Here is a 24,807-nt window from a genome sequence, read left to right as displayed (position 1 = left end):
AATAATTTGATTGGGCTCTTTTTGTGACAGAGACACAGCAGCAAGGCTGAAGTAACCACAGGGGTCAGCAACTGTCAGCACAATGGAGCCTTTAAAGTCTGATCAATAACTGGCCATTTTCATCAATCACAATAATATCCAGCACCTGGCAGCTGGAGCACACAGGTCAACTATAAACATGTGAGTTCATGAATCATAATGAGGGTCGCTGACTGCAGGTTCAAAACCAAACTGGTTAACTATGACACTAATTTTCTTAAATGACTCCATTATGTCTCAACATGGGAATAGTGGCGGTCTGAAACATCCCAGAGTTCCTGGTGACAGTGCAGTTCTGTGCAAGGCATCAGTCCTATGACTCAGTGTCAAAGGTCTCTGGAAGCTCGTTCATTCATGCATTCATTACAAATTTAGGGAAGTCTAGTTCGTTTTCATAGTAAAACACATGCTGTTTAAATAGGAATAAAGGTTAAAATATTAGTATTTGGTCAGAGGACTAAATTGCAAAATTTCAGGGCTTTTTTCATTTTAACTATCCTTTCTATTATTTATTGTTACTATTTATCTATCAAATTATTTTCCCTAACTGGAAAGCTTTAACAGCATTTTTTTTAAAATAATGGTTGTTTTCCTTGTCTTTGTTTTTGTAAATGACTCAACATGATTGTAAATGGTTGCCCCTCAATGATCCCTTGATTATAAATAGAAGTTGAATGAATGAATGATAAAAACCCCAACCTATTGAAATAAATAATTAATGAATAAATAAATGCTACTACTGCTTCTACTACTAACAATAAAATAATAAAAAAAAGTAAATAAATAAAAAATCTACTTAAAAATGTAATTTCTAAAAAGTTCCACTGTGTCATGTTCCTTCAGTGATTTATAAACCATTTATAACCGACTACAATGTACTGAAGTTGGTGTTAAATCTGTTTTGGGTTCCAAATCATAATTTCAGACACTGTTCATCAGGTCAGCCTTGACTTGTTTGTTGTAACCCTGTGAATTGAACCTGTACATTTCTTCCATTGGAGGGCGCTGCAGTCTGCAAGCTGCCATGAAGTACACACTGACAACTCACAGTAGGGTACACACCAGCATAAATAAGATATTTTCAGCAAAATCTGGCAACCTCATTTATTTCTTCAGATCTTGATCACTGATAAATTTTCCAAATGTAAAATCTGGTTTCGTGATGCCGCCATTTTATATGGATGTGTTGTCTGAATCACTGCCAGTTGTTGCAGTCACCTTCAGAGTTCCTTGACAAGAGCAAAATGTAAAATGGAGTCTAGTGTAAAGTGGTTGTGGCATTATTACTCATATTCGTATTTGAATGCTAGACTCAAAAGGCTGAATCCATATTTCCATTTATATACATAAATCAACCCTGTCGCCATGAAAAAATATTGGCACCATGGATAGTTACATTTGCGCATTATTATGTAGCAGAATTGTTGAGACTGTATGTTTCAATATTGCTGTGGTTAATGTGTGCTTAGCTTTAGGCACAAAAAACACTTGGTTAGAGTTAAGAAAAGATCATATTTTGGCCTAAAATACTGAGATTAGGTTGCACAATCCTTGCTGGAAAAGCAGCAATGTCTCTGCAAAAAGCAACCTCTGTTTGTCCAGTAACAGGTCCCTAAAAACCCAAATCTGGGGTCTGAAAAGCTGCTGGAAACACAGCAATGACTCACTGAAGACTAACTAGTTTTGTTGTCTCTAACAGTGGTCTGCAGCATGGCAGGCATCTCGTCTAGGTGACACGCAACCCACCATACCCCTCTCCTCCTGATGACTAAGTCAGCTCATATACTAATGAAGTTAATTTGTTAACTTAGGATCAGGAGGTCCATCTATGTCCCAACCCTCACCTATGTCTGTGAGCTCTGGGTAGTAACCGAAAGAATGGGATCGCAGATACAAGCAGCCGAAATTAGTTCCCTCAGAAGGGTGGCTGGGCTCAGCCTTAGAGATAGGGTGAGGAGCTCAGACATCCGGAGGGAGCTCGGAGTAGAGCCGCTGCTCCTTTGCGTGGCTAGGGGTCAGTTGAGGTGGTTCGGGCATCTGATCAGGATGCCTCCTGGGCGCCACTTGTTGGAGGTGTTTTGGGCATGTCCCACTGGTAGGAGGCCCCGGGGCAGACCCAGAACATGCTGGAGGAATTACATAGGCCTATCTCATCTGGGAACACCTTGGGGTCCCCCAGGAGGACCTGGAGGAGAGGGATGTCTGGGGTGCATTGCTCGACCCCCCACGACCCGGCCTCGGATAAGCGGATGAAAATGGATTGATGGATGGAGGTTCAGGAGCAGGGCCGTGCCTCAACCACACCTCTGTTTGTCTCAGACTTCTCGACCCGCCCTCCGTTTCCCTTCCCTTAATCTATCATCCTCCCTTCCTAAATTCTTCATCCTCTCTTCCCCTCCTCCATTATCTCGCCATATTCAGTCTGGTGCATACCTCTCCCATATCTCATTCTAGGTACCGTCTGGGGGCCTGTAATCACCTCAGGTGGGAAAAATGCCTGAGATGGAACCTTCGTTTCCCTCCGCTCATCCTCCCAGACCAGCCTAACAGAAGACATCCCTCTTCCACCTTCATCCCCACATTGCTCTGATGTGCATGAAACTTGAAAATACAGTCCCTGACAAAAGTCTTGTCACTTATCCAAGTTGTAGGAACAACAAATAATAACTTGACTTGTAGTTGATCAATTGGAATCAGAAATGGCTTATATGAAAGGCAAAGGCCTCTAGATTATGCTTATTATACCAAAATAAAGTTGTGCATCATTCACTGAATTTTATCATTTAATTAGGACAGAAAGGTCAGATCTTGCTTGGACAAAAGTCTTGTCGCATACAAAAATAATGTACTGTAGAAATGATACTTTGTGTTGAATACACACACATGCTCCAATAACATCAGAACATAAAGTCATGGTGCCTTGGGAAAAAGAATTAATATCGTGTATGACTCCCATGAGCTTGGAGGACTGCATCCATACATCTCGGCAATGACTCAAATAACTTATTGATGAAGTCATCTGGAATGGCAAAGAAAGCAGTCTTGCAGGACTCCCAGAGTTCATCAAGATTCTTTGGTTTCATCTTCCAAGCCTCCTCCTTCATCTTACCCCAGACATGCTCAATAATGTTCATGTCTGGTGATTGGGCTGGCCAATCCTGGAGCACCTTGACCTTCTTCACTTTCAGGAACTTTGATGTGGAGGCTGAAGTATGAGAAGGAGCACCATCCTGCTGAAGAATTTGCCCTCTCTTGTGGTTTGGAATGTAATGGGCAGCGAGAACCTCTTGATACTTCAGGCTGTTGATGTTGCCATCCACTCTGCAGGTCTCTCGCACACCCCCATACTGGATGTAACCCCAAACCATGATTTTTCCTCCACCAAACTTGACTGTTTTCTGGGTGAATCTTGGGTCCATGCGGGTTCCAACAGGTCTTCTGCAGTATTTGCGGCGATTGGGATGCAGTTCAATGGATGATTCATCAGAAAAATCAACCTTCTGCCACTTTTCCACTGTCCATCCTTTCTGCAAGCTGTGGGCCTTGGCAAATGCAGCACGATTCTTTTGTTGTCTTCTGTTTAATGCTGGTTTGTGAGCAGTAATTCGGCCATGGAGACCATTGCGTGAGAGAATTCGACAAACTGTTCTGGTAGATACAGGGGTTTCTGGTGACCAGTTCTGATATAGCTCTGCTGCAGTTGAAAAAGGGCTGGCCCTGGACTGCCGAAGCAACAAACGGTCCTCTCTAACAGTTGTGTTACGGGGTCTGCCTGACCTGGGCTTGTCATGAACGTCACCAGTTTCTTCAAATCTTTTTTTTATCCTCTCCACTTGACGTTTGGATACACTGAAGATGTCTGCCACCTCAGCAGCAGACTTGGTCTTCAGGCTCTTGATGATCAGCACTTTGGTCTGTGGTTGAATCTTTGGCATGTTGTCAGCGGTCAGGTTGCACTTCACATGAAGGTCTGGTGTGCTGGGGTTCTTTTTATACACACCTGGGAATGTGTTAATTACAGTATTTGTCACAGGTGGAGCTCTAATCTGTGATTGGTTGAATCGTTTAAAGACACGACAAGACTTTTGTCCAAGCAAGATCTGACCTTTCTGTCCTAATTAAATGATAAAACTCAATGAATGATACACAACTTTATTTTGGTATAATAAGCATAATCTAAAGGCCTTTGCCTTTCATATAAGCTATTTCTGATCCCAATTGATCAACTACAAGTCAGGTTATTATTTGTTGTTCCTACAACTAGGATAAGCGACAAGACTTTTGTCAGGGACTGTATAACATAGTTGTGGTTTGCAGAAATGTAACACAAACATTTTCTTCTGGCGACTGGGCTGCATGAACTGTGTCCTGATTTAAAAAACACCCCACAACAACTGAACATTTAAAGTCATTTACTTTCTTGCATAATGTGACATTTTAAACCTTCTAATATCACACAGTTCAGAAAATTTGATCAGCATGCTCATCTGGCCAACTCAGATTAAATATATAATTTGTATATTAACATATGTTCTTCTTAATGATACATATTAAATGTACATATTTCCCAGAATAATCATTCTGACAACAAAATTCTGTTGCAAAAATTAATAAAGCAAATAAATATTTCTCCCTCTTTTAATACAAAACAAAAAGATGAGGGCCAGTCCTTCTAGAAAACAAACATCTGAGCTCTGTAAATACTCCCAAAGCAACAATATTCTACAAACTCGAAAAGTCAGTATGCTTTGAAATGAACATCATAATTCACAATATACTGTGTCTTCTTGACTTTGTTCATTCCTGAGGTAAAGCAAAAAGTAACTTCAAATAATTTCAACCTCCAGTGAAAATCACAATCTTCAATACAAAAAAAAAGGTTCCCACCATATCAGCTGCACGAAAAAGAAATAAATCACAAGTATAAATCAGGCAGCATGTTGGTAGAAATGTTCAACTGCTAATCCTGTAATTTGGCATCTCATATTCGTATTTTCACATTTCCTACATCTTCTTACTGTACGGAAACAAAAACAAAAGTTGAAAAAGTGCATAACAAAAATCTGAAAACAAAGTTGAGTGCAGAAACCTCCCTCTTCCTCATCCCTCCTGTCAGTCAGTTTCTGAACCTGTAGGAGATCGGCAGCAGCTTGTGGGTCTTCTTCATGGCCTGAACCTTGGCATGCGTCTGGTCGTCCATGGTCTTGTAGCACCGCCGGGCGTAATCCAAAAGCTTCTCCTTCGATGCCTCGAACTCCCCGACCTCCGCCATCTGCAGGAACAGCACAACTGTTCATTAATTCAAGGGAAATTTCAATTAACTGGCTATAATCCTGCTGCGGAGGTAAAAACTTGACTTTGTTCAAAAATGTTTCAGTAGAATTGCAGTTTTTATTCTTCTGCTGCATTCATTATGAGCCACTCAGAATCAATGTGGGCATATTTGCTGAATCTGCTTCCATAGCACCTAGTTGCATTTTTATTGCTTTTACTGATACACCAACTTTTCCACCTCCCCCAAACATGAAAATAGTTTTACAATATTTCAAGTTATTTCTTTGAAATTTTGTTGTTTCTACTCAGGTTTTTTATGCGCACATTGCCTAAAACATGGATGGAAACAAGATATACTTGTTAAAGAAAGTTAATTTAATAAAGAAAGACTAACTAATTTGATCCAATGAATTTGTTTTTTTCAAATTGAAGATTTTGTTTGAGAATTTTTTATTGTATTTGAGGTGATGTCCTAAAATATGACGACAGACATTCAAAACTTTATTTGAAAACCTCAATAGAAATTTTAAATGTTGAAAAAATGACAGTTGGTACAGCAGACAGTCAAATATTTTAAATATTCTAGCAACCAGGAAAACACTCAAACTCTTCTTAAGACTCAAGACAGCTTCTTTTTAGGGAGCAATTGTAATTTAAGGACAGAAATTGGGCTCAGTTGAGTATTTAGGACCCTTTTTAGCAACCATCTGTGATATGACAAGTGATTAGAAAATTTAAGTTGTAATTTACTAAATAATTTGGAAGCCTTGGATAAACTAAATGCCTACAATGTCACATAACCTAACGCAGAACTCTAATCGAGTAATAAATCTGCTCCCAACTACAAAAAAAACAACATTTTTCAGTGTATACTTTTGTATGAATTATACATACTAGTGCATACCCATTGGTAGCTTTGTCACCTTCTACCTATGCCAATCCTCAATGCCTATGTGCAGCTTCACATAGATTGACCACATCAGTGAGTAGAAAAACGTGGGACAGACAGAATGACTGACTGACAGAATGACACACTGACAGTTTCCGTGATTATGTACAGCATACCATACCATGACTTAGTCATACCAAAAATTTGAAAAAAAAAACCCCAAACATTGGGCCACAGGGGGAGCCACAGCGATCAGTCACATTTTAGCCATTTTTAAGCATTTTTCTGTTGTTATAGCGCCACCAGGTTGTCAATTAGAGTTAAATTTCTCCAGTCACCTTGAGGTGTCCTGTTCTACATATCTACCAAGTTTAGTAAAAATCGATATGGCAGTTAGGCCTAGATAAGAAATTATCTCTCTAGCGCCCCCATTTTGTTTGATGGGGTCAATAACGGAGGGGTCCCCTCAGATTATGTGTGGTCATATGCCTACAAAGTTGTGTGGTGATCGGTGAAACCCTTGAGATGTTATACACCTTTATGTGATGAGCCACACCCTCTGCAATATTCATTGCCTTATAGAAGCTCAGTTTTAGTAAGTTTTCCAACTTTTGCCAAGAGGGAACTTTAGATATTGGTCCCTAGATTATGTTCACTGAGTTTCATGCAGATCAGTCAAACTTCCTAGGAAGAGATCGATTTAAAGTGTTCTTCAAAAAATTCAAAATGGCGGAAAATCTGTAAAACCGGAAGTTATGGGTTCTTGAGGCAAATTTGTTCCTCATGAGGAGAGGCATCTCTGTGCAAAGTTTCATGTCTCTACAACATACGGGGCATGAGATATGCCCATTCACAGTTTGCAATTTCAATCGGTTGCTATAGCGCCCCCCTTTGGCCAATTGATGAAATATTGCTTCATTCGCATCCTCCCATGACCCTCTACCACTGTGCCAAATTTCACATGGATTGACCGAGTCAGTGAGGAGAAAAACGTGGAACAGACACACAGACAGAGTTTTCGTCATTATATAGTAAGATGTATGTAGGTTGCTAGCACTATAAAGAGTAATTTTAGTGGATCACTGAGTCCAAATACGTGTCAACTATCATGAAGAGGAACATTAAAATAATCAAGACCTTCTCTGGAGCCACCAGCAGCAGCTCGGCGATGGGGGAGGTAGAGGCCATGGTGTTCCTGTCGACTCCGTGGATATGGAAGGCTCGGGACATGCTCCTCACCCGCTGGTAGGTCGTCAGGATCTTCTTATAACGAATCAAAACCCCCTCTGGGTCTTTGACTGAGGAGGGGGACAGAGAGAGGAGAAAACATAGAGACTGAAGCCCCTTTCACACATGCGGTGTGTCTCTGAAATGTTCAGCAACATTTCCTGGATGGGGTCATGTGTGAATGGGAACAGGGATCAATATTCAGAAAAATCTGTATCACCAATTTCCCACCTTTTGACCTACATTTCAGGGAAAATGCTGGTACATCTGTTGTTGTGAATGAAAGCAGTACCACTGCGGGGACAAAACAGTCATTTTACCTTGCTGAACACAGGAGCTGCTGGTCTACCACTGCCTCCGCCCAGCGGAGGGGCGTAAGAAAACAATTTTCTTCACAAATTCAACACATCAGAGGGTGAGTAACTGATATACAAATGATCATTGGTGGGTGGAAGTCTTCCTGTAAACTATACTGTATTGGGTACACAGTACAGTAGAGTAGTACCTACCTCTCTGTCTCTCCCTCCCATGGGTGATCCTGAAGATCCTCCTCATCTTCATCCTCGGCTCTCCGTTGGCTCGCCCTCGGCCCTTCTTCTTTGACCCCTTCTCCAGTGACGAGTCCTCGTCTTCCTCCTCCTCCTCCTCTTCCTCCACATACTCGTCCTCAGTGTAGTATTTATCCTCCTCCAGGTGAAACTCCTGCTTCACTGTCGCTGTGAAATTTTGAGCACATCAACAAAAAGTCAAAACTGGAGAAGAAGAGTCAAAAAAAAACTTTTGAATGTCAAAGTTAAATATTTCTAACAAAATAAAAAGCAATAAATGATTATTTAACTTGTGTGTCAGCTCACCAGGGATGGTGGTGCTGCGGCGGGGCCGAGGTCCTGGTCCCTGCTGCCGTTTAAGGGTCATGCCAGACCTGGTGGTCATGGGGGAAGGAGGGGAGGGAGAGGCGGACAGCTGGACCTTCACACCACGCTGAGATTCTCCACACCACTCTGTCACTGTGTGTTTGTATAACAATACTGGTGAGAGGTCCAGCAAAACAAAATACATACATGCAGAAAAATCACCTTAGTCTCTAAGAGTAACTCTATATATTATAGAGTTGTTAGTGTTACTGTGTGTCTTCTGTAGCTATGTTTATTGTTCTGCATTCCCATCATATTCACTTCTATCTATCTATTTATTTATTTCTATTTCAGTCTAACAGCTTAATATGACAGATGCAGTGCTGACTCCTCACCCTCTGGACCTCTCATGCTGACAATGAAGCGGTCCAGCTGACAGCGCAGGAAGTTGCGCTCCTCTTCGAGCTCCTCGATGCGTTTCTGCAGCCAGGCATTCTTCTCCAGAGTGACGTACAGGTGAGCTCGCAGGTTGGAGACCAGGATGAAAGGGCTGTATTGAGAGTGAGGGGGCTCCTGCACCACAGGCTCTGCAGGAGGAGATCAGATACATTAATATACTGTAAGTGTTCCCCCCTGACCTCAGCGACAGTTCTTTTTAAAGAAAATGTACCTGCACACATCCATTCAGACAACAGCAGAGCACAACAATGTCACAGTATCATCATTATGATTCTCTCTGAAACTGTTCCCAAGTTTCCATTTTAGTAGATGGCCCAATTTTATTTTCATTAATTCTGTTAAATGCAACATTAAAAACTGTTACCTGCTGATTAACCACCTATCTCAGTATGTTACCGCTACATTATGAAACTGGTCATAAACATGTGTAGTAGCTGTGGCATACCTTCCATCACCTGCTGACCCTGGTTCAGGTGATATGCGGGCGGTCTTTCGATGCCCTCCTCCAGAGGGAAAGAGACCTCAAAGGCATCCAGATACAAACCTCCTCCTCCTCCTCCTCCTACGCCTCCTGATGATGATGATGATGAGTGGGGCATGTAGTGCTCTAACAATAACACACAAGACAACAGAGAATTAGCACGTTAAACCTGCCACAACTAACAATGATTTTATTAAAAATTAATCTGTTGATTCATTTTTTTAATACTTGATTTAAGTCTAGAAACTAGAGTTTGCCCACAGTGTTTTATAGCATGAAACAGAGACCACCTCCTCTGCTATCATCACAGAGCACAGTATTAAACATCAGTTATTATTTAGGCTAAAATCTACTCAGTAAGTTGACTGTAAGACAAGATGTATCGTGATCTGTGTTGCTAAACACCTCTGCAAAACTCATAAAATGTCCAAAAACAACAAAGATACTGGTCATCGCAATTTCCTGGAGCCCAAGGTGATTTTCTCTGATGTCTTGTGTTGTTCTACTGACAGTCCGAGTCCAAAAGATATTCAGTTTCCATTGATGAGTAAAGAAGAAAATCCTCACATTTGAGAAGATGGAACCTGAGAATGTTTAGCATGTTTGCATAATGAAATCACTGACTTAAACAATGACTCAGCAAGTTGTGTCAGATTAATTCGCCCACTGTTTACTGGCTAATCATTTCAGCTCTAATAACAAAGTTAATAAAGTTATAACTTATCAAGGTCGTTCCTTTGGTGCTCATGATTCACATAAAATAGATAATAAAAGATAGATGAAATAAGAGAAAACAGAACTTTATCTAGTGGGGATGTACAATAATGTCAGCACGTCATCAGTATTGGCTTTAAAATCAACTATTAGAATCAGCCAACATGCTTTTGCTTACTTTGCACAATGAACAAATATTACAAACATTCAAAAGCATTGTATTTCATGTCTCCATCTGCTGGGGGGCCATCACAATAAGAGTATGCATGTATAACGTGATGTTAATGCCACTAAAGTAGAGACGTGATGATCACTAAAATTAGGTAGGGAAAGAAGTGGATGAATTGAGATTGGTATCGGTTATTAGCCAAATGAGTTGAAATATACTGGCAAAAAATCCAATATCGTGCACCCCTATTATCCAGAGCACTAGGCTTTGCAAATATAAATAATGCAAATATAAATTATCAAGTAAAGGTGCAAATAGCAGAGATAGATAGATAGAAGATAACAGTAAACAGATAAAAATAACACCAAATAAAAATATTTAAAAATTATATTTCAAAAACAAAACATGTGGAAATAAATAAACAAAACAGAACACTGGTAAAATAGCCATAACATAGAAAACAGTGAGATTATGATGAGCCCAACCTCACCGTCACAGACCCCATTTAATGAGATTTTGCTTCAGGGACCTTCATCTTAAAAGATTTTGGTTGTTAGATATGATTATGACCAGAATTCACAGGCAAAATACACTCAATTTAAAAAAAAAAAAACGTGTTATGATTGGACCTTAATTGCACGCTGGCAGCCCTAAAATAAACCATTCCCCATTTTCTGGGACACCCTGGAACTCCCTAAAGGACTGTTGGGGCTCTAGGACTGCTGGTTGACAACCAGTGAACAGGGTAGGGTAGCCAATAGATGGTGCTAAATCTACTCTCAGCACATGTATTAAGTGGCTATGCTCTAGTAGTGAATTGTGATATTTCATCTGAATTGCTGCATTCTTTAGATTTATTCCACAAGAACCATTTGAGAGTAACATGATCTGTTTTTTTTTGCAACTGGATGATACTGATCTATGTATTTATATTAAATTGTACATAAAAAGCTTTTATATATAAATGGTAATCAGTGTTAGGAAGGATGCATTTAAATGTTAATAGGTTACAGATCACTACTTACCCTGTTACTTTTCATCAAAGTAATGTAACTTATTACATTTCATCAGCATACTTTTTATTACTTTTCTAGTAAATGACCAAGACCCTCTTGGCAAGAAGCATCCTTACAAAAGGGCCCTTTTGCCCCTAGCGATCATTAGCATTGCTAGCTGTCAAGACCAAGCAAGAAATCTTGGTGAAGTCATGGTCTCACACCTGAACTTCAACAGCCACATTAAGACAATTACAAAGTCTGCCTATATCACCTGAAGAACATATCAAGAACAAAAGGACTGATGTCTCAGCAGGATCTGTTAAAACATGCCCATGCATTTGTCTTTACTAGACTTGACTACTGTAATGGGGTCTTTACAGGTCTCCCTAAAAAAATCTGCAGAATGCTGCTGCTCGAGGCCTCACTAATACCAAGAAAGTGCATCACATCGCTCCAGCTCTGAGGTCTTTACACTGACTTCCTGTCTGTCAGAGAATCGACCTCAAAATACTGCTGTTGGTTTTCAAAGCACTGAATGGTTCAGAGCCCAAATACCTTTCTGACCTTCTGCTACACTATGAACCAACCAGACCTCTCAGGTCCTCTGGGACAGGTCTGCTTTGTGTCTGCAGAGTCAGGACTAAACATTGAGAAGCAGTGCTTAGTTCTGATGCTCCACATATCTGGAACAAACCCCCCAAAAACTGCAGGTCTGCATCATCTTTCACCTCTTTTAAATCAAGGTTGAAGACTTATCCATTTGCCGCTGCCTTTTATTAACTCAAATATTTATTCATTTCTTGCGCTGCACTGTAATTTTTTTTACTCTAATACTTTTATTGATTTTAACCGCACTGCAACTTTATTAAACTCCATTTTAAATCATTTTGAATTATCTTTTTATCTTTGCACCTCTTGTCTGAACTTTTGCTTTTTTTTATGGTGATTTTTTTTTTAATTGTTAATATTTTAGTAATTAATTTTACCTTACCTTTTATTGTAGATCTGTATCCTTTATTATGTTTTATGTTTTATTGCTATCGTAAAGCACTTTGAAATGCCCTGGTGTATGAAATGTGCTACACAAATAAAGCTGCCTTGCCAATCTAGAATTAGCCAACATTTTTAGCAAGCTTGCTGGAGGAAGACATCCTGAAATGAAAACAACGTGCCTGAAGGAAAGGCTTCAGGGCCTCTAGATAATAAATCAGTGGGTCAGGGTTGGGATTTTGGGCATCTTGTTACTGTAGTGGGGAAAGATTTTCTTATTTCTCCTGACAGTTGGTTTTGCATCATCATCCTGCACATGCTAAACTCATAGCCTGTCCAAATATTTTTAAATTTGCTGTAAATTTAGCCTACTTTTTTCTTAAGGGGGTGTCTTCCCCTATATTTTCCTACATTATTGTCACCTGTAGAACACCTGTGTCCCTGTAATGAGCAAATCAATGATTGGATGCATCAAAATTTTCTCCAGCTCAACATACGACCAATATAATTGTCTTTGGGCCACAGAAAGAAAGACAGAGCATAAGCTCTCACATTGAGGCCCACTCTCTTACAATCAAGAGTCATGCAAGGAACCTTGGTTTTAACCTGGACTCCGATTTAAATGTCTACAACCACATCAAATCCTTAACGTCATCTGCCTACTAACATCTGAAAACATTGCTACAGTCAGAGGAATAAAAGCAAGACCTTGAAAGGCTCACCCAGGCCTTTATTTCCAGCAGTTTAGACTACTGCAATGGTCTGTTTGTAGGCCATTAAAACAAGCTGTTTGGCAACTTCAGCGTATTCAGAATGCTGCTGCTTGGGTCCTAGGAAATATGACCACAGTAGTCCAGTTCTACAATCCTTACACTGTCACTCAGAGAACTGATTTCAATATCCTGCAGCTTGTGTATAAATCACTCTGTGGCTCAACACCCAAATATATCTCTGACATGCTAATGAACCTTCTAGGACCTTGAGGACATCTGAGGCCGGTCTACTGACTGTCCCAAGAGTTAGAACAAAACATGGTGAGGCAGCGTTTGTTATCATGCAGCACAAACCTGGAATAATCCCAGGTGATGTTAGATAAGCACTGACTCTAACCACTTTCAAGTCAAGGCTGAAAACATTCCTTTTTACACAGTCTGCTCCACTCTGTAATGACTGCAAACTTATTTCTAAACTTAATTTTAAATTATTTTAAATAATCCTTTTTTAGCTTTGCACCTCTTGTTTGCTGTTGCTCTTTTCAATGTTGATTTTTAAGTAATTAATTTTACCTTTAACATCTTTTTTTCTTTACCCTTTTATTGTAAATCTGTACCCTTTATTAAGTTTCATATGTTATTGCTCTGTAAAGCACTTTGAATTGCTCCAGTGTATAATATGTACTATACAAATGAAGCTGCCATGCCTTACATTATGGAGAGAATATCATCAGACAGACAGTCTATGAACAGAAGTTACATTAAGGTTACATTTCAAAGTCATTTAAACGCAGTGAAACTTTCAGTATGTGTGTAGCACACGGTGGATACGCCATTTAAATGCTGCTGTTACCTGGCGGGTGTGTATCGTCTCTGTTGGTTGGAGGATTCATGACTGATAGCTCCGTCAGGTGAGCAGCACTGAGCAGTAATAAGTGAATTAAAGTGGTAACCGTGTTATTATTAGTCTTGAGTAGTTCTGTGTGCAGTTATACTCCTGTAATACAGCCTGAAATAACCCTCAGCTGCTGCGACCACATCCGCAGCAGCAATTACCTGATTATAAGTGGCTTCAACAGGTGTACCACGACTCGGTATGCGCATGCGCACAAACGGTGTTTCCCCTGAAGGAGAAAAAAAAACTTTTAAGTTCTGTCTAAAACACCTTCAACACTGACTCCACCCTATTTCTAGCTGTCTGTCATGAAAAGGTTGGAGGGTTGAAAGTATATGAACGCGACCGACCGGAAACGCGTCACCTGCGGGGCGGTGCGCAGGTAGATGCAGAAGGTGACATCTGAGAAGGTAAACGCGGAAGAGAAAAAGAGGGAACCTCCACGGGAGAGACTTCAGAAATAGACACAACGGTCTCGGTTTTATGCTGCTGGTCGAACAACAATAAGTGAGTCACAGTGGGAGTATTGATTAAAGGTTTTGTTTAATTATATGACAGAATAATTTGAACGTCCTTGTGAGAAACCTGAGGGAGCTGCTCTGCTGTGATTGTGTTCATGGAGCTGGGTGAGAAAAAAACTTTAAGGTGATCAGGGCCCTATTTCTACGGAGACCGGGAGGTGACATATATAGGCCTATGTTGTTGTTTTTTTAAACGCACGCGCGCTTTCTTATTCGCGCGCGCGTTTTATAAAACGCAAGCGCGTTTTTTTTAAAAAAAAAAGATAGTTGAAAAGGCTGTGCGTTCAATATTGGTCCATTTGGAAGAGGGGAAAGCTATGGAGCAGAAGGAAGTGTTTGTTTTAAATGCTCCGGTGGACCTGATTAATGTGAATGATGAGGGAAGAGTGCGGAAATAAAGAAACATCAACATGTCATATGAAAGTTTTTTTTCAAGGTATTTACTGAAAAGCTACACTCAAATCGAGGTTGCAAAACCTGTACAGATGCTTCTGCCAGAACCACAGTATAAGAACATAGCCTACATGTCAAACATGTAAAACAGTGGACTACACAGTGAATTAATGTATCTGTCTATGCGCAGCTATAGACAGATGGTATCCGTCCTCTTGATGTCCGTCCTCCTGCTGCAGTTGGTGGGAGTATGAGATGTTGATAGCCAGGCGCGCATGCGTTTTAATAAATCGCGCGATTTATTAAAACAAGCATGCCTTTTGTAAAACGCGTGCGCGAAATAGTAATAAAACATGCGAGCGAGCTAAAATGGGAGCATATCTATGTTTCAAGGGTTCTATGTTCCCCACTTAACCCTGCAAAAAAGGTTCTATGTTCCCCGCTTACACAAAAAAGGTTCTATGTTTCCTACTCAACCAACCTTTTTTGTGTAAGCAGGGAACATAGAACCTTTTTTGCAGGGTTAAGTGGGGAACATAGAACCCGGGAAACATAGAACCCTGGAAACATAGGGATGACCCCGTTAAAATGAGCGCGTGCGTTTAAAAAAAAAAAAAAAACATATGCATGTCACCTCCCGGTCTCCGTATATTTCAGAAAGCAGGCTCAACAAACTCTGAGCCTAATCCTGATCTCTGAGTTGACTGAGCCTGAGCTGAGCCTGAGCTGGGAAACTCTGAGTTTTCGGTTCCAGAACAGCTGATCAGAATCAGTTCAATCAACTCTGAGTATGTTCACATGAAAAAAAATCTATTACATCAGCTGCAGCTAAACAGCGTGAGGTGTGATGGGAAAAGACTGTAATGTGATGCGCAGAACTGGCTTTGTGAAACATTAAAACTCAGAGTTTCCCTCATCTCAGGTTCAACATACTCAGAGTTTTCACTAATTCTGCCTTCTGAAATAGGGCGCAGGTCATTATTTGGACATATGCACAGTGTATTGTTCAGAAAACCTACAGACATTATGAGGTCCTGACTAAATCATTTCATACATCAAAACTATCTAAATTGAGCAGAATCCCAATGGAGTTAGGTAGCTGGTAGTCCATTAATGGTAGCTAATATTGATTCGAGCTGAAACAGTTAATCAGTGGTGGAGAAAATTTTCTAATCCCTTTCTTGAATAACAGTACTACTAAAAGTACCACATTGTAAAATGACTCTGTTGCAAGTAAAAGTCCTGCATTTATTTAAGTAAAATCAGAAAAAATAAGAAAAATAAAATAAATAAATAACATTCGATACCACAGGAAAAATTGACATTGAGGGTATAAAATGTATAATTTTTAACAACAGAGAAATACATAGTGATAGTGTGCAAAATGAGTATTGAAATATCAAACATTCAGAATCGATATGTATCGATAAATCGATATTTCTTAAAATAAACACTATTGTGATGACGCTGGACACTTCCTGTTGGAGGTGTTCCGGGCACGTTCCACTGGTAGGAGGCCCTGAGGTAGACCCAGAGGACACTGGAGGGATTACATATCTCATCTGGCCTGGGAACACCTCGGGATTTCCTAGGAGGAGTCAGACAGCGTTGCTGGGGAGGGGGACGTCTGGGGTGCTTTGCTTGGCCTGCTGCCCCCACGACAAGGCCCCTAATAAGTGGATGAGATGGATGGATGGACTTTTGTGAGAATATTGTAGGGTTGGCTATTAGTGCTTTCACAAAATATTAACATGGTGAGAGTTTGTAAAATAATCACCAGTAATGTGGATATAATGACTGAGTGGGTAAGGCAAATAATGCCAGATGAATGAACAGCCACAACAGTCTGGTGAGTTCAGAAAATCACATAATGTAGCCTTTAAAACCAGGAAAATACAACACTTACAATATTGTATATATGTAGTGTCAGTGTAGCGCAACATCATTTTCTCAGTCATGCACAATACAGCTTCCCTGTTATATCATATTTAGTGTAACATTGATTATCAGGAGTATCTGTTTCTTCCCACCATTTTAGTTTTTTCCACTGTTTTAGTTCATTTTTAGTAACTCTTGTACCTGTCTTACCCCTACTGTTACTCTATTAAGGAGTGGTTTTTGCCTCTGCTCCTTGAAAACACATCTATCTTGTATATTTTTTGACATTTGTTTTTAATTTCAGATATTTAATACTAATGTTGTTCTAAAACTGGGCCCAGTGAGTGACCAGGGGAACCCGCTGGTTGTTACAGGTTGTGAATTGTTAAAATTGTGGTTACTGTACTTAGTGTTACTGTAGTGTAGTAACTGCTTAGTGTATTTGAAGCATTCTCTGGCACAAGAATTTCCCTCGGAATAAATTGAATTGAATTGAATTAAATTGAACTGAATGCCCAAAATCTTGGACAATATTCTGTTTCATATACTGATATCGATATACTGTTTAGCCCTAGTCTTTAGGTCAGGAAAAGGCAGGTTTCATTACAGACTTTTTTAGATACTAGAGTTACACTCTCAACATCATACTGACAACATCAGATTGGCATTTTTCTATGTTCTGATAAAATTAAATTGTCCTAATAAAGCAGCAGAAAACTGCAGTTTTCATGTGTTCCCAATGTTCTGGTTATAACAGTCTTTTTTCCCCTTTTCTCTCCTCCACAGTTTCATTATGGGCCTGTGTGACGGCCTCTCCCACTGTAAACTGGCTCTGGCCTTTGCTGTGTTCATGGATTTACTGGGAGGAGCCTCTCTGCTGGTGGGAGTCTTTGCCCCCCTGGAGATCAAAGGGCAGGACTTTGGAGACTTACTGGTCTATACAGGCATGACATAATTGCCCCAGCCTCAGCAGTTACAGTATAAAGCAAGCAAGAGTGCAAATATAACATTTTATTAAAAAGAAATCCACAATATTCAAAATAAACCAATCAGCCACAACTTTAAAACCACTGACAGCTGAAGTGAATAACATTGATCTTGTTATAATGCAATGTTCTGCTGGGAAACCTTGGGTCCTGACATGCACCACCTCCCCAAACACTGCTGCAGACTAAGTACAAGTCCCTGATGGCAGTGACCCCCCCAGCAGGACCATGTGCCACACCACACTGCAAACACTGCTCAGGAATGGCCTGAGGAATGTTACAAAAAGATCAAGGCGTCGACCTGGCCGCCAAATTCCCCAGATCCCAATCTGATTGAGCATCTGTGGAACGTGCAGGTACCCAACCTCGCAACCTACAGTGCTTAAAAGATCCCTCACTCCTCACTTGACAGTCAGATGCCCCACTGTTGATCGGACTTGGATCTGACCTGGCGAGGCATGGACACAGGACCTCTCTGGTACAGGCACACCCCATAGATGCTAGATCAAATTGGGATCTGGGCAATTTGGAGGCCAAGTTGACGCCTTGAGCTCTTTGCAGCAGAACAATGCATTGTAACGAGATGATTCATGGTATTTACTTCACCTGTTAGTTGTTTTAAAGTTGTGGCTGATTGGTGTATATACATTGCCACTACCGGTGGAAATAATAGAACAAGTAAAATTACACATTTTAATTAAGCTACTCCATGAAACAGGGATTAAGTGGTGTTTTTTTTACTGTATCTACTCATGCAGATGTAACATGATAATGCTTCTGTGTTTTTTTTAACTACTTGGCATGTTATCCAGCTGTGTGTATAGTGATTTATAAGATGTGCCATCATACTGATGATCTGATCTGATCTGTGTGCAGGAGCTCTGTTTGTGCTGATGTCCCTGGCTGGCTGGGTGTTGTGGTACAGCGGAAACATCGAGGGTCTGACGTCCAAAAAGGAGCTGGGACACATCAGCAGCGCTGTCGACCGCATTGCTCGCAGACTCAGCCGCAAGATCCGCACGTACAGGAACCAGCTTTGAGCCATGGACAGGAAGTCTGAATAGATTTCAGTGTAAAAGTCTGTTAATGCCTGTGTTTGTGTCAGTATTAATGAGACACAGGCACTGAATGAAACTCTTCTGGTTTTAGTGTTAGAAGCATGTCAGAAACATTTCAGTTACAGATGTGCACCTGCTGTTCTGTTACATAGTCGTGAACTTGATGTTTTATTTTGATCAGTATTTTTATATAGTTTTAGATGTGACTGTCATTCAGCAAAGCTGTGGTCTCTTCTTTCAATAAACACGTTTTTTGTAAATTATAGAAATGTCTGTTTATTCCATTTTCAGCTATATAAAAATTCACAACAAAATTTTTAAAAATAGACTTTTTACAATTGGAATTAAAAACAGACTGAGTTTAGTTTTAAAACCACAAAAATATGAGAATTTAAATATACTATATTATAAAGGACAACTCCTGATTCAATGAAAGTTTGGATGCTGTGTAAAAAATTAAAATAACATGCAATGATTTGCAAAACCTTATTGACCTATATTCAATTGAATAAAGTTCAAAGACAAGATATTCAGTGTTAAAATTGATGAACTTCATTGCTTCTTTTTAAATATACGTTCATTCTGAATTCGATGCCTGCAACATCTTCCTAAAATGTTGGGACAGGGGCATGTTTTGAAGTTTTCAAAGTGAAATTTCTCAAAATTCACAATCTTCTGTAATGTATATATCTATAACCTTTACTGACCTCTGCTGGTGACCAGCAGGAATTACAACAACAGCAATTAGAACATGTATCCATTTGTGGCCTTTATAAGAAACATCAGAGCAAATATTAAAATCAGTAATATCAGGAGAAAGGGTCATATATCGACTTGTAAATATGATGCTTGTAGAATGTGTTTGTTTTCTATCTTCAGGTTACAATTTTCACTGCAGCTTCAGGACGGATTAGAAAAATAAAGTTGTTTTCTTTCGGGACAAGCTGATGAATGAACTCCACCTGAACTCAAGATTACAGCATCATCCATACAAAGATGCTAGTAGAGAGAGGAAGTGACCTGGCAGCAGATTTTCCCTCCACCGAGAAGGAAGTTCCCCTACGACACAGCTTGGCTAATCTCCTTCACCTGAAAACACCGGCCATGTCGGGGTTTACACAGTAATGCATTACTCACTGTGGGATTATTGTAACCTGTTCCTTCACAGTAACTGTAACAGAGCAGTTAATCCCAAAAACAAGTCATTAGGTCCATTACACTGTCAGTAAAACAAATTGATGTCAGGTCAGACAGAAAATAGTTTTGCTGTGTGGTTTCTTAGAAAGGGGATGCAACATTTTATAAAATTATTATAAAATTGTCCTTGGTTATAGATCACAGTGAAAATTACTAGAGGAAATTTAGCACCATAAACAAAGTAAATTTGTTATAATTTGTAGGGAGTATTCATGTGAAACAGGCATTGTACATTTCTGCAAGACAATGATAAATTACATTTATACATTTTGCGATGTAGTATATGAGCTGTTATTGATAGAGATTATTTGGTAGAATATTTAATGTAACATAAAACACAACAAAAAACCCTAAAACCTAAAAAAAAAAATCTCCACACAAACACATGCAACTTTTCTGTGAGCTTTCAGCCACAGACCTTTATTGAAGCCTGATTAATAAAAGCTGATGTTAGATGAATTTATTTCACCATTCTGAGTGTGTTTCTCCTCAGTTAACTTCTGTTTCTAAGCTCTAGCACCTGTTGGGTCAAATCTAATCTATACGAGGTTCAGTTCAACTTGTGGGTGTGTAGGTTCACCAGACTTTAACTGAGTTGCCCTGATATGTTAAATCCCCCACCATGTGGTACAGCAAGTGGATTAAATCTGTACTACAGCAAACAGAATTTGCTTTCATTAGTCCCAGGTTTGCTCTAAACTCAGATCTGTCTCCCACTTCATTTACAAGATACCCATCATGAAGACTTTGATGGTGTTCCTCGACAGCTCTGCGACCCTGTGTATGCAAACTCCCCCTCAACCCACTGCCCTGAATGACCTGATATGAACTTAGCGTGCGCAGGGTATTCCCCTGCAGACAGCCGTTGTACCATGAGTAATGGGATTATGAGGATAGTTAGCATGTTTTCACCTGCCTTGCTCTGAATATCGGCAGTTGAAGTCAGGTGAAGACGATGTCCTCAGAGACATCAAGTCCAAGTTTCAAAATATCTTGTATGACCCCATATTCCCTGAATAATAATGACTTATAATGTGTGGAATGAACTCACACAGGGAAAAATGTTTTAATTTATAATCACTTAAAATGTTTTGCTGACAAGCATCCACTGGTAAAGGAAGAATTCAGATCTTAAGTAAAATTTAAAACACTGTTACTGAAGTAAAAGTACCAACATATTGGCATCAAAATATGTTTCAAGTATTAAAAGTAAAAGAACTCTTTATAAGGAATGGCCTCTTTCAGTATAATATATCTTTTATCACTGAATATTATTGATGCGTTATGTGTTCATCACTAATGTTGCAGCTGATACAGAAGGAGCTAATGTTAATTAGCCTACTTCATATACTGATGAGTGGCTTAATCCAGAACTATACATCATGATTTATTAGGTTTATGTTTTGTATTAATAATGTGATGTAATCTGCAAAGTATCAAGTAAAGCTAAATGTTGTACAATTGGTTTCCAGAATATAGAGTAGGAGAATAAAGTAGCATAAAATGGTATACTAGTATCTCAAAGTTTTATTTAAGTACTTGAGTAAATGTACTTACTTGTACGGCCTCTGTTAAGGTGAGAGAACCTTTTGAGTCTTAAAAACTCAGCCCCATATAAATTAAAATACCTGCAAAGACAGTATAGTTGTAGTTTTGGCCTGTTTAAAGCAGCTTCAAATAATATTTTCATTTATAGAAGGGATCAAATGACAATGTGAAATAAAACATGTGTCGCTTGCAGTAACAAACATCAGTAGCATCCATCAGTTCATTCTTTTGGTTTTTCAGTTTGTTATTTGCATTTACTCTCAAGGCTCTCATGAGCAGGAAGCAAGGGACAAGCCGGTGAACATAGAGCCTGTTCAGACCTGCTAGCAGATGCATGATCATTACATGGCTAATGTTACCAAAAGGTTGTTAACAAGTCGAGCTGTTTTGCTGTTGGTGTGAGTTTGTTGGGACTGTTTCACAGCTGCTGCTTCTGTGTTTTGTGTCTGTGCTTGTGCTAGCCTGACAGACATTGAATTAACCATTCGCCAGGAAGAGAGCAACTCTGGAGACTGTCTTTCTGGGCAACAGCTCACCTGTGTACTGGCAGCAACAGAAGGTTTTAAACAGATCAATTTTGGAACCCAGTGGCTATCATCTACCAACTATATAGCCCAATATGTTGGGCTGATTTACCTACCATGCACTGCTCAGCAGCTAACTGGCTCTTTAGCTATTCTCTGTATTGTCTGTAAAGAGATATCTGCATATGACTGCAGTTAAATTTTTAAAAAGCTAATATAAAGCTAAATCCTTGTCAAATGATAGCTGATGGATTCCGAGATTACATTTCAGCCAATGCATTCTGCTTCTCCACATGGAATGTTTTCAAATGTGACTGGTCAATACTCCACAGACTACAAACGGATAACAAACTGAAACCAGAATTCTTCTGTTGCCAAAATCTTGTCCTGTTGTCTATAGATTCTGCATACATGTGCAGATATCCATTTTTAGAGATTACAGTTGGATAAGCAAGAATGCCATCTGAGTAAGCGGTCCTTCAGTGGTCCAGGACACATTAATGCACTGCAATAATAATATGATCATAGGTGGCCCAGACCACCTCCGCATGCAGCCTAATACCCCTTTTCCACCAAAGCAGTTCCAGTGCTGGTTCTGGGCCAGTGCTTAATTTGGAACCAGTTTTCCTGTTTCGACCGACAAAAGAACTGGCTCTGGGCCAGAAAAACTGGTTCCAGAGTGGCACCAGTTCTTTGCTGGACTATAGAAGAAAGAACCAATACGTCACGGGGAAGGGGGCGGGGTTATTGAGCTGCTCAGTCGCTGCCAGTGTTGCCAACTTAGCGACTTTGTCGCTATATTTAGCGACTTTTCAGACCCCTCTAGCGACTCTTTTTCAAAAAAGTGACTAGCGACAAATCTAGCGACTTTTTCTGATGTTATTGAAGACTTCTGGAGACTCTGTTGTGAGAGCACGTATCATTCTTACACTTCTCAACGAGCAGCAGATGCTGCCGTGCCGTGGGCTCCTCTCTCGCCCCAAAGCACTCACAAACGGCCCAGTCCTCCCTCCCAGCTGCAGTCAGAGCAGGAGATGTTAACCCCTCCACGTCCAGACTGCAAGTGAATCGCGCATGCGCGGAGCCGCCGCTGGCTGATCCCGACCTGGTTTACAGTCAGGGCGGGATGTAAATGTAAAATTGTCTTTGTTTAATATAAATTACTGAAAGAAGGTTCATTTGTAGTTCTAAACATATTCAGGGTGTTCAGTTTTGTCTCTCCCACGACATTATTCCTCTCTCCTACACCAGCCATTACAATTACATGCATATGGACAATTATGCAAATTAGGCGATGACGTCATTTAGCTACTTCTAGCAACTTTTAGGACAGCCAATAGCTACTTTTCTTACTGAGGAGTTGGCAACAGTGGCCGCTGCAATGAATGCTGGAGGCGATGGTGGACGAAAACGTAACGCTGCCGCAAATGGACCCTGGTAAGTTTCTTTTCGAACATTTTCCCCATGCACATAGTTGTTTAGTGTTACCAGTTTCTTCAGATAACAGCTATGTCCCAATTTAGGCCCGCGTCCCTCGGAGGATGCGGCGCTAAATTGGGACACAGCTATTGTTTGTGATGTCTGCTCGGGTTAATGTTAACTGATCAACAGGTTAGCCTTGCTAACATTAGCTAACGTTAGCAAGTTACTTAGCCATGGGCTCACCTACCTACCAGTGACAAGTGTCACTTTGTCCACATTGCAATTACTTTAATTATTTGTAGAGGATGAGCAACCATTTACCCGCAGATACTGGTCATGTGACTCTAAAACATCATGAAGAGGACGTACATCTGACCTCCCGCTGTTCCCTTGGCTAGTGCACTATCCTCACTGGAGGCCATGAAGTCCATTAAGGTGTCTAGATTAAACTTTCCTACTCTGGGAATAGATTCCTTAAGGCTGGGCCAAAGAGCTTTGATGATACTTATCAGCCCTCCTCTGGTCACCACTGATTTTCCATTCCCTGTATTGACTCTGTCTGCTTTGCATTGCTGCCAAATCCTCCTTAGACTGCCTAACACCACCACCTTTACTGCTTCTCTCTCTCCCTCTCTCTCTCTCTCTCTCTCTCTCTCTCTCTATCTCCTTCTTTCCCTCCATTTTAATCCCCCTCTCCTCTCAATTAAAGGATTCTCTTTCCTAGAACTCGACCTAAACAAGGTTGGGGGTTAAAGGTGAGATTGCGACAGATAAAGGTTTGTCTCAAGAGCCAAGGGACAAAAACTGCTTATCCAATAAATCCGGATTCTTTAGTATTTGGAGCCTGAAGGGAAAATCCCCAATCTAAAAGAAGAAAGATCTGGATGATAGACAGACAATGAAGTACAAACACAGTGAGGATCAGTCCCAAACATCAGCTCAAAAATGATTAACAATATCAAAATGGTTAGTTCTGCATTTTTGAGGAATGCAGAAGAATGCAGAAGAAGATGTTCATGGTTTGAGGGGAATCATTTAGTTCAAATTAGAGGAAGAAAGTATGAAAAAGCATGACGACTGTCCCCAATTCTTCTCAAATAGCCCCCATGTTATTCATGATTTCTGAAAGTCAATATCGAGGTCAAAATTGTCTGCAAAAAAATCTTGTTAATAAAAACAAAATGTCAGTGACAGTGTGAAACTCTTGCTTAACAGTGGCCACTGTGGCTAAAAGTAACAGTTACAGTACTCTTCAAGTGGCAACCTTCAGGGCTGCTAAAGCCAACCCAGAGGTGCCAAAAACTGCAGTTCCTCTAATGGCCACTTGAGGCTGGCTTCAAAAAGACAGTCAATCCTCATTACCCCATGATAAAATGCCCAACTTTAGAGTAGAAATAAAAATGTTTACAGCCTGGTAAAACAAACAAACAAACAAACAAACCTGTTTTGGTCTCTGAAGCTTATGTCCCCATTCACGACAACTGTACGGAGGGTGAATTTTTATATAACTCACCTGTGTAACTGTTATTAGAGCTTAAAGTTTTGCATAATTAAGAGCGTGGCTACTTTGGGCAACAG

General features: G+C 40.1%; 2 protein-coding genes across 3 annotated transcripts; one reads left to right on the top strand and one right to left on the bottom strand.

Moving 5' to 3' along the window:
- Positions 1–4,451: 4,451 nt before the first annotated feature.
- LOC117263265 (coiled-coil domain-containing protein 106-like) lies at positions 4,452–13,878 on the bottom strand. The gene is made up of 7 exons (XM_078175903.1): positions 13,661–13,878; positions 9,188–9,349; positions 8,679–8,870; positions 8,284–8,436; positions 7,939–8,145; positions 7,340–7,500; positions 4,452–5,311 (listed from the first exon to the last, which is right to left on the bottom strand). Exons 1-7 carry the CDS (start codon positions 13,698–13,700, stop codon positions 5,156–5,158), a joined length of 1,071 nt encoding a protein of 356 aa, XP_078032029.1. The 5' UTR covers positions 13,701–13,878; the 3' UTR covers positions 4,452–5,155.
- A 174-nt stretch (positions 13,879–14,052) lies between these two features.
- On the top strand, positions 14,053–18,826 carry tmem238a (transmembrane protein 238a). Of its 2 annotated transcripts, XM_033636498.2 has the most exons (3): positions 14,053–14,209; positions 17,281–17,438; positions 18,357–18,819. In XM_033636498.2, the coding sequence occupies exons 2-3, from the start codon at positions 17,288–17,290 to the stop codon at positions 18,518–18,520; spliced, it is 315 nt and encodes a 104-aa protein (XP_033492389.1). In that variant the 5' UTR covers positions 14,053–14,209; positions 17,281–17,287; the 3' UTR covers positions 18,521–18,819. The 2 variants fall into 2 exon arrangements, with proteins under 2 accessions (XP_033492389.1, XP_078032030.1); XM_078175904.1 differs by lacking the exon at positions 14,053–14,209 and having other exon boundaries at positions 18,357–18,826.
- Positions 18,827–24,807: the final 5,981 nt, after the last annotated feature.

This window comes from Epinephelus lanceolatus, chromosome 16 (assembly GCF_041903045.1).
Source record: "Epinephelus lanceolatus isolate andai-2023 chromosome 16, ASM4190304v1, whole genome shotgun sequence".
In the NCBI taxonomy this organism is placed as follows: domain Eukaryota; kingdom Metazoa; phylum Chordata; class Actinopteri; order Perciformes; family Serranidae; genus Epinephelus; species Epinephelus lanceolatus.
Note: the sequence above shows the minus strand (reverse complement) of the source record. Positions and strands in the feature narration are given on the sequence as shown.